Source organism: Penaeus chinensis, chromosome 25, assembly GCF_019202785.1.
Source record: "Penaeus chinensis breed Huanghai No. 1 chromosome 25, ASM1920278v2, whole genome shotgun sequence".
Taxonomy (NCBI): Eukaryota; Metazoa; Arthropoda; class Malacostraca; order Decapoda; family Penaeidae; genus Penaeus; species Penaeus chinensis.
The window spans coordinates 1,411,584-1,421,583 of NC_061843.1; the positions used below are offsets into that span (position 1 = coordinate 1,411,584).

The window sequence follows — 10,000 nt, forward strand, 5'->3', positions numbered from 1 at the left end:
TCATATCTGGATGACTCAGCAGGTGTGATTCCGAACAAGAAAGGCAGGGAAAATAGATTGAGATACACAGGGATGTCTGGAAAAGGGAGAGAGTGAGTGAGAGACAGACAGAGACAGACAGACAGACAGATAGACATACATACAGACAGACAGACAGACAGACAGACAGATAGACATACATACAGACAGACAGACAGACAGACAGACAGACAGACAGACAGACAGACAGACAGACAGACAGACAGACAGACTGACAGACAGACAGACAGACTGACTGACTGACAGACAGACAGACAGACTGACAGATAGACAGACAGACAGAGAAGAATGAGAGACAGGTACACAGACAGACAGAGATTGAGAACAGAAAACGATGAGAAAGCAAAATTGATGTGACACCGCATGAATGGATCGAATAACAAATACAAAAATAAAAGTAAAAAAAAAAAAAAAAGCAAATCAACAAATAAAATAATTTAAAAAATCAAGCATATAAAGCAAAGACAAAAAACACATGAGTAAATACAACATGGCATATACCACCTTCAGAAAAAGGGGGTGTCTCCGGGCGAGTTACAACATCCTGATTAGCATACTGAACAAAAAACATACATGTGAGACTCTGACGTCAGGTAAACGCAATGTGACATCGGCGTTAACTTACCCTTGTGATAAATCCGCCGACAAAGACGAGAACAGAACAGGTGACGTGCTAATGGCGTACCATTCCCGTACCAACTACTAAGTACCCGCCATGCCCCCTCCCCCGCGTTTAGAAAAGGGTACGCGGATGGTACGGGAGGAGGGTGGAAGCCGAGAGGGAGGAGAATGGGGGAGGGAGAGAGAGAGAGAGAGAGAGAGAGAGAGAGAGAGAGAGAGAGAGAGAGAGAGAGAGAGAGAGAGAGAGAGAGAGAGAGAGAGAGAGAGAGAGAGAGAGAGAGAGAGAGAGAGCGAGAGAGAGAGAGAGAGCGAGAGAGAGAGAGAGAGAGAGAGAGAGAGAGAGAGAGAGAGAGAGAGAGAGAGAGAGAGAGAGAGAGAGAGAGAGAGAGAGAAAGAGAAAGAGATAGAATGGCAGTCAGACAGAGACAGAGAGAGAATGACAGACAGACTGACTAAAGCGAATCATAGCCTTTGCAACAACGACTGGCGATGGGCTTCTGGGAGCCAAACAGGTGACTATTTCACCTTTTCCCCCTCCCCCCCTCCCCCCTCCCCAGCTCATAGATATTTATCCACTATATAAAGGTTATTTTCACTGAGATTGTAGTTATTTCGACTGTTGGTTATTGCGTCGTCTGGAAATCTTAAACGTAAGTCTAAAAAGTGTTTTTTAAGGACGATATATCTTTCGGAAGTTTGTAATAATAGTTAATTATAGGTTTACTTCTTAAGTACATAGCGCGTAAGTTTTAGAAATTGTTCATTACCGGTTTATTTTGTATGTAATTTCTTTCAGTTTGTTTTATTTTCGTAAGTTGATTTATATACCCTCTTCAAAAATATATAAAAAATATGTACGTTTATTTGGTTTTTTTTATGTATTACACTGAAAGAGAGAGAGAGAGAGAGAGAGAGAGAGAGAGAGAGAGAGAGAGAGAGAGAGAGAGAGAGAGAGAGAGAGAGAGAGAGAGAAAGAGGAAGAAAGTAAAGAGAGAGAGAGAGAGAGAGAGAGAGAGAGAGAGAGAGAGAGAGAGAGAGAGAGAGAGAGAGAGAGAGAGAGAGAGAGAGAGAGAGAGAGAGAGAGAGAGAGAGCGTTCCCAGTTCATTTTTGCTTGCCACTTGGGAACCGTTCTATCATTAGAAATTACAATGTTCAGGCTTTTGTTGGTTAACAAGGAAAGACGTTTAAAAGGGTTTTAAACAAACGCTTTACTCTCAAGCCAATAATACATACACAACAAACTTTTATTTTGCTGAATAGTTCCTAATTTCCATCGCCTAACTGACTAGTTGTCACTTGCACTGTTTCTGTTTTCTGTTTCTCTTTCCTTTTCATCATGTGAAGCCTATGATTATTATTAATTTGCATTGCTAAAGATCTCTAGTAATTATCGTAGTATCCGTTTTATAAAGGAAGTTATGAAATGTTAATAGTAATATCCGTGGTGTATATTGTAATGATGATATTGTTGATAATAATAATAATAATAATGATGATAATAATAATAATAATAATAATAAGAAGAAGAAGAAGAAGAAGAAGAATAGCAACAACAATAATAATGATAAATAATAGTAATAGTAATAATAATGATAATAATAATAATGATAATAATAATAATAATAATAACAACAATAATAATAATGATAATAATAATGATAACAGTATTAGTAATAAAAAATAATGATGATGATGACGATAATAGTAATGATAATGATAATAAGAACAAAGATGAATATGATAGTAGTATAAATATTTAATGTTAAATGTAATAAAATATTAATAAAATAACAATAATAATAATAACAACCACCACAATAATAATAATAATAATAATAATAATAATAACAATAATAATAATAATAACAACAATAATAATCATTATCACCACCACAACATTCGCATAATTTGTAAGCTAGTAATCCCCTGGCAATACAGATTATCCTTATCAAGTCCAAAAGGTACTTACGTAATAACCACATGATATTAAGCAATAAAAGAAAAGTGGCGAAAGAAATAGAGATAAGATATACACTAGAGGAAGTAAAAGTTTCCGGTTTTCTGCGTATGACTCATAAAGCAGAAAGACCTTGTTCGAGAATGATATATATATATTTTTATTTTTTTATTTTTTAGTTGTTGTTAAACTGTGACCTTGCTTTAGGATGATGATATTCCTTTTTTTTTTTTTAAGTAGAGGCGAAGGTCTTTCTGGCATTGCACAGTTATGTTATCGATCTCTGGTTTCACAAAGATTTGTATTGTTTTTTTTTTGTTGTTTTTTGTTTTTCATAAATATGATTGCTACATGTTTTTACAAGAAGTATGTACTCACTAGCACACACGCCCACGCACGAACGTACACGTACAAATACGCACATACACCCACGCACGCAAACACGCTCACGCCCACGCACATATACGCACACACGCCCACGCACGCACATATACGCACACACACACACGCACAAGACGTCTCTCCCAACACACACACACACACACAGTCCTTATCACTAAGGCAAAAAACACAGGCATAACAAACTGGCACCACAACAATCCACGTGTGTATACCACTGGCACTGATATTACTGTCAACACATTCAACTCCTAAGATTTGTGAACAACTGATCAGTTAATGCACTTTGGATGTTTGTTATGCTCCTCTGAATGAATCAAGGTAAGTCTGGCGAGTTCCAGTTTATCGGAAGTCTTTCGTTGATAAAATCCTTAACCCTATGTGTTGTTGTTATTATTTTAAGTATTTCAACATTTTATTTAGATTTTGTCTTATCCAGAAGTTATATGGCAGTACATATACATTCTTGCATTTGTTTTTGTAATACTGTTGTATTCCTCATTAATCCAGTTCTTTCCAGAATGAGCAAGTTGGTTTTCCTTTGAGCTTCAGCATACTTATTCTCAGTTTGTTGTGTTCTGCTGGACATTTTAGATACATATTATATCATTTATCACCATGTTTACTTCAACTATCTATTTTTTTATAATGCAACATGAATATAATATGACTCAACAGCTGTCATATATTTAAACCGTTTTACTTGTCACTGCAGATATACTTCATTTATATAGTTACAGCTTTTTATCTTATCCAGTTGAATTCTCTGATATTTGTTATTCTAAATTAGCATTATATCTTGATAAAGATTTTTATATTTTATATATGACTCAAGAACAAGACAAGCAGAGAGTGGCACATGATGCATAAGCATGTTCACCCTTTTTCCTTCTTTACTTTATCTCAATGCTTTTCCTTCCTCAGATGAAGCCCATTGTGCAGTTAGCTGTGGTGTTGGTGGCTGTGGGGGTAGGGGTGGCCAGTGCAGCACCTTTCCCGTTCCCAGTCGTGGACTCTCCTCAGACAAGACTTTTCCAGTCCCTTTCTCCTACTGGTAAGGCAACATGCATGGTACATTGGATTATCATATTATCTTTCTTTACTTGAAAAGAAGAATAAACACTATTTTTTTTGGAAGCTTAATAATCAGATACAAGCTATTAGGTAATCAGTATTCACTTTGCCTCAGTGTACACTTCCCATGTACAACAACTCACCCAGTATCAACACAAATTGCATATATTCCATACATGTTGAAGGACACCATGCGACAAGCCTCTGTTCTTCATTTGGTTCTATTATTGATACTAATTTTCTATTTTTCCTGATAGAGCGGACTGCAGTACTTCACATGGCACTGACTGGCCAAGTTGTTGGGAATGCACTGATAGCTGGTCAGTCATCTAAAGGTCTTATGAGCCCAAAACACTTGGTTAGTGATGGTTTTAGTCTATTTCAGCTTCTTTCTTTACCAGTATATACAAGAAAGTGATCTACCTATTTCTTTAAAATAATTGTGTCATGATGTATTGTGTATTATTAGGTAGATATAACAGTTCTAAACTCATGAATTCTCTATTGAACTTTCCTCTTCCCCAAAAGCTTTTGAGGTAATGTTAAAACTCCTGAGTATTCATGCAATGAATAATCTTGCCACAGTGTCTCTCCCATGATACACAACTCTGTTATCTAAATTCTTTCCTCAGGATGAACCCGAGGTTATGATACTGGCACTCGAATTACGCCACTGGATAAAGTCTAACTGGCAACTTACACCTGATCAGATACAGGAGATTGAGGAAACAGGCAGGCTATGTAATGATGAAGGAGTGTGCATTGACTTCGGTGGTGATTGGGGACACAACTGCTGTCCATTTGGCTAAAGTTTCGATTCTGGGATATTACAAGAGAAAGTGCCTGAGCAACTTCATGAGATTACAGTTGCACCCTGAAAACTGTTAAATGTCTTCCACTGAGACAGGTCACATATGATTTTAAAATAATAATTTTCAAGTAATGACTAGTTTCAATTCACCAAACACTATCACACTATGTGAGTTATTTGAATATCCATTTACAACACTATGCAAACATAGTACAAACTTATGTCATCTATTAATTTACTTTAATATCATTACTGGCAACTGGGAATCCAGCCTATCATTTTGGACAAACTTAAGATGCACTAATACATACCAAGCCACTACAATGTACCAATGCCCCTATACATATTTAAAATACTATTCATTAGTATTCCAACAACTAATTCAAGTAAGAAACATTTAAGAATAAATAAAAAAAGTGATTATGAAAATTTCCCTCCATATTAAATGGTTATGTGATCTCATTTTCAATAAATGTTTTTTATAACAATTTATCAATTTGACAAATTACTGATTTCATAGATGCACAAGACAGCTTTTGTACAAGTATCAAAGGGGCACATCAAGAATAGGGATAATAATCAAATTCTTAATCCTCTTATACTATTATATAGATTAAACTGCATTACAGTTAGCTTATATTTTCATATGGTACAAAATATTTTCAAACCTGAAATGAAAATTCTTGGGTGAATTTGAAGAAATATATACAAATAAAACAAAAACTAAATTGTATGATTCTTATTTACATTCAGAGCAGCTGTCCATATACAAATCACTTCAGCACAATGATTATTCAACATTACATACACTACAGAGTACAGTCACATATAACTTGAATCCCGTAGCCTTTTACAGAGTCTCTTCCTCTTGTTCTGGGAACCTCGTGTGTCGATTTTTCCGTGCAAGGGCCTGTAACTCCTCAGCCTCCTCTGGAAAGATTGGTTCTGCCACATGCTCCCAGTGAAATGCCTTCCAAGGTATACGTTCACGAGGGTTGACCGAGTAATGGTTAATACGGCAACGGACTTTCGCTTCCTCCTTGTCATTGATCTGAAGGTTAAGAGGATATTTAGGTAAGGTTGTCAGTAGCCTATGGAACTATTACAAGTATTAAAGGTCAAATGTTTGCATTATTTACAGTCTTTTAACTCTATTCATCACTAGCTGATAACCTCTTGTAAATTGCAAACACAATCCAACAGCATAAAAACAACAACAACAACATGCTCTAGATGGTTTAAAAGACCCCCATTGGTCATGTACAGGGCACATGCGAGCAGTAACTTTGAATGTGTTGTCCAGAGACTCTCTTATCAAATAGTTTCTTCCTCTCTCACTCACTCACTCACACAAATACACACACAGAAAACTGATAGATTCGAGGATTACTCTACAGCAACTAAAATAAAATTGAATTAGGACACCAACATTAGTCTCAAAGTATATTCCACTGGTGCTTCACAATGCCAAAACCGGCATCACCATATAAAACGGGTTAAGTGTACTCATCTACATTTGTACATATATACATAAAATAAAGTATCTACACCAATATGGTAGGACTCACCATATAACTTGCCCAGACATACATGAATTCAAGCATTCCTCTATTAATACATATTCACACACCACTTGTTCAAATTCCCCACAGGCACTCTTAAAACATACATAAGTATACTTATGCAAATGCCTACTCATACATGCTCTTGTGCATCTTCCACAGAAACATACACAAATATACATAATACATACATAAAAAAGACACATATACATATAGGTTTACCAATATATACATACACACAAGCTTCATACATCTTATATATTTATTACCTTCACTTTTACAAGGAACTCCTTTTCCTGCAAATCGAGATCTGGTCCAGTGATCGGCTTGGCAGGAAGTGTCAGAGCTTCCTCTGGAACAATGATTCCAGCCTTGCGGAAGGCAACTCGTACATGCCAGGGTTCTACTTGCCAGGGACTCTTCATGTTCATGCTCAGGGAAATGACACGGGTAGAAAGTTGCTCAGCAGTCTGTAAAGTATGGAGAGTTGTGAGGTTATAAATAAAAGAAAAAGATTTATTTTACCTACTGAGATAAATCTGACAAATAATTATTCTCTGATCACTAGTCAGTTACAAAATCAATATAATTTGTTATTAACCTTCAAGGATAAAATATGGGAAATATTGTTTGAACACCTTGATTAGGAGTTCGCCCAAAAACGGACCTCAAAGTCCATAACAAATTTGGGTGTTGACGGCCCAATACTCTGAGGGATAAGTACCATTCTCCCTGGACCAAAATCTTTCTGGCTTCAGGTGGGAGGTCACCTAGAACACACGTGAGACAAAAATGACATCTACCTGCCTCAGGTAATTAGAAAATGGGGAAACTCCTGCTAATCTCTGTGACACTGGTAAGGGAGTCACCTTGTCAAAAGGGTTAAAGTATAGGTGACAAAGAGCAAAACTTGGGAGCTGCCCCCCATAAAATAAAATGATCAATGTATTAACCCAATGTCGTCGGGAAAATGCTCTGCTCATTTCAGATTTTTTTTTGTGAAATATCCCTGCAAGTGCTTAGCCACAAAGGAGTCAATTAGTAGACCTTGAGACCTTTCCTGATTTCACCCTTCCTTGAATTACTAATGCTATTAATATTGATGGTGTTATTTTTATTATAGACATTATGATTACTATAATGTTATTGACATTAGCAACGGCAATATAAGATAACAAAATATTTTCAGAAATCAAGGAAAAGGGTAATAGGGGAGACAAGTATTATTTATAATTGGCTTATTGGTGACTTAGTACAAATGGAGCCATCCATGTGTAAAAACAATTAATAAAGTAAACTCACAGTGGGTATGGCATGTACGTACATGCCATGCCCATCGGTTTTGGGTTAAATATCCAAAGCAAAACATTTTGAGATGAAATAGCTTATGAAGTCACTAACTGCAACTCTCTACACACCAAAATATGATGTAAAGGGGATGGGATCAGGGGGCATACAAGTTATAAGGAGTCAGAATTCTCGGCTAAAGTAATCAAGGGACAAAAGAGCCAATTATACTAAAGTTAATCTAGGAGAATATAGGTATGTGGCCCTAATTCCTGTAAACAAATGAATGATGCCTTCTTTCTTTATGAAAGTCAATAAAAGCATCAAAAGTATCCAAAATGTACTCAACTTACCTTCATCGCAAAAGGAGACGAGGGCTGGTCTTTAACCTCTGATGTCTTGATGAGATTGGAGTATTTTTGCAAGTTCTCTGGCGATGCGTAAACAGCAAGGCCAGGTAAAAGCAGATGGTTTCTTGCTCGATGGGGTTTTACTTCTACAACATCTCCTACTGATCCTAAACCTGATGATGAGGAGCAGCAATACATGTCATTTATGTTCATAAGAAGCCATCAGTGTAAAATTAGAAACACAGCCATCCTTATATTTTAGGGCCCATAAAACACTTATTCTTTTTAAATTTAAGATCAGACAAACTTCAATCTTATCAACAAATTACATTCCTGAAATTTAACACTGCTTCAGAGTGTACTATCGTAACCATTACATAAAACCTATGTAACCCTAACCATAGAAAACTAATAAAACAATCCTCATTTTGAGATACTAATTGTATTTCACAATCAAGAACCATCCTATACTGGTCATACTAATATATCACACATGGCTGACTTACCTTCTACTGGTTTTGTCAATATAAGCTTTACTGGGTCCTTCTTCTTAACATTGGTATCCTCCACCATTTCATAAAGATAGTGACGTGCCTTAAAGGGGCGCATCTTTCCAGTTGTCTTGTGTAGCTCAACTTTCTTCTTGCGTTTAAGAATGAAAGTGGTCTGCCAAGAAGTATGTGAAAATGAGTTACAAACTAAGCATTACCAACACCCCCCCCAAAAAAAAATATATAACAATAGTGTTCATTATACAATCCTACTGCTATTGTAGCATCCATTCCCTATATCTTTATGACTATTACTGCCATTATGTGTCACATATATCCATGGTTGGTTTTGTGAAGTGGTATGATATGCACATTGGACACTGAGCAGATATCTATCATATAACTATAAGATACTGTAGTATACCTATATACTACTAACAAATAAAAACACAGAATTTTATGTCTGGAAATCGCAATGAATTTCAAGACAGCTAAAACTTTTCAAAGAAGTCAATTACATACACTAAAACAATCAACAAAAAATGTGAAATACACATTAGACACTGACACTGCATATGAAGGTTACAGTACTAAAATCAATTAATAATTTCTACAGTATTCACTGTTAGAGCAATATAACACATAAATATTGGTAAATAAAATAATATTCAGACTTTACCCTGGCTTGAATGAAATACCCAGCTGGGATAACTGCTTCCATCTCTTGCATGGGTAAGGTCCTGGCTGCAACACGGGACAAAGAGGACCCGGTGCTGTGCAAGTGCAGCTGTGCCAGACCCTGAGCTAAGGAGCGCAACATCTGAAAGACAACAGTTTCATTATTTTAGGAATCAGATCTGGCCAGACTAGTATAACTTTGGTCTTCCTTCTTTTAGCAAAGTCATTTCATAAGAGGAGTTTAGGCTTTAGTTGTGATGCACTAAAATCCTGACTGCCATCCACTAAACATTTTCCAAAACCTTATCCAATATGCTCTAGCAAAACAGAGTTTGTAGATCTCCCTGGGAATTTACTGCCAAACAAGGAACCTGTACAAGCTCTGTCTTCCTAGAATATATGGGGTGAAGGTTCATTGGTCTTTACTGGAGCACCAACAAGCATGGAGGTCATGGTCGAGGCCTGTGGCTTTATCACTTTAATTACAGTTCACATGGAACCTCCAAATAAACCCTATATAAAGAGGGTTAATGGTGTATAACTTCTAAGAAACTCATGTGAGTGTTTATTTATTTGATATTAACATAATTTCTCAATGTTCTGATTTTAACTATAAATAGACTGTATATATCATTATTATTAACAAGAAAGCACTTTTCACATGTCTAATTTTATACGTCCATGCTCTCAAGACCACAATATGACATCTAAAAAACAAACCCTTTCAATT

General features: G+C 36.2%; 2 protein-coding genes across 4 annotated transcripts in view; one reads left to right on the plus strand and one right to left on the minus strand.

Moving 5' to 3' along the window:
* The window catches only part of LOC125038764, a 9,608-nt gene extending 4,574 nt beyond the window's left edge, over nt 1–5,034 (plus strand). The window contains exons 1-4 of one of the 3 annotated variants that reach the window (XM_047632350.1): nt 1,186–1,310; nt 3,942–4,071; nt 4,349–4,449; nt 4,724–5,034. In XM_047632350.1, coding sequence (XP_047488306.1) covers nt 3,942–4,071; nt 4,349–4,449; nt 4,724–4,900 — 408 coding nt within the window. In that variant the 5' untranslated portion in view covers nt 1,186–1,310 and the 3' untranslated portion in view covers nt 4,901–5,034. Of the gene's footprint in view, nt 1–1,185; nt 1,311–3,062; nt 3,339–3,941; nt 4,072–4,348; nt 4,450–4,723 lie in introns of those variants that run through there. The other 2 variants (XM_047632349.1, XM_047632347.1) reach the window with 2 other exon arrangements.
* Nucleotides 5,035–5,626: 592 nt separating this feature from the next.
* The window catches only part of LOC125038763 (39S ribosomal protein L9, mitochondrial-like), a 5,134-nt gene continuing 760 nt past the window's right edge, over nt 5,627–10,000 (minus strand). Inside the window, exons 2-6 of the mRNA XM_047632346.1 lie at nt 9,272–9,412; nt 8,608–8,767; nt 8,105–8,274; nt 6,734–6,934; nt 5,627–5,953 (exon numbers count right to left, since the gene is read on the minus strand). Coding sequence (XP_047488302.1) covers nt 5,753–5,953; nt 6,734–6,934; nt 8,105–8,274; nt 8,608–8,767; nt 9,272–9,412 — 873 coding nt within the window. The 3' untranslated portion in view covers nt 5,627–5,752. The remainder of the gene's footprint in view (nt 5,954–6,733; nt 6,935–8,104; nt 8,275–8,607; nt 8,768–9,271; nt 9,413–10,000) is intronic.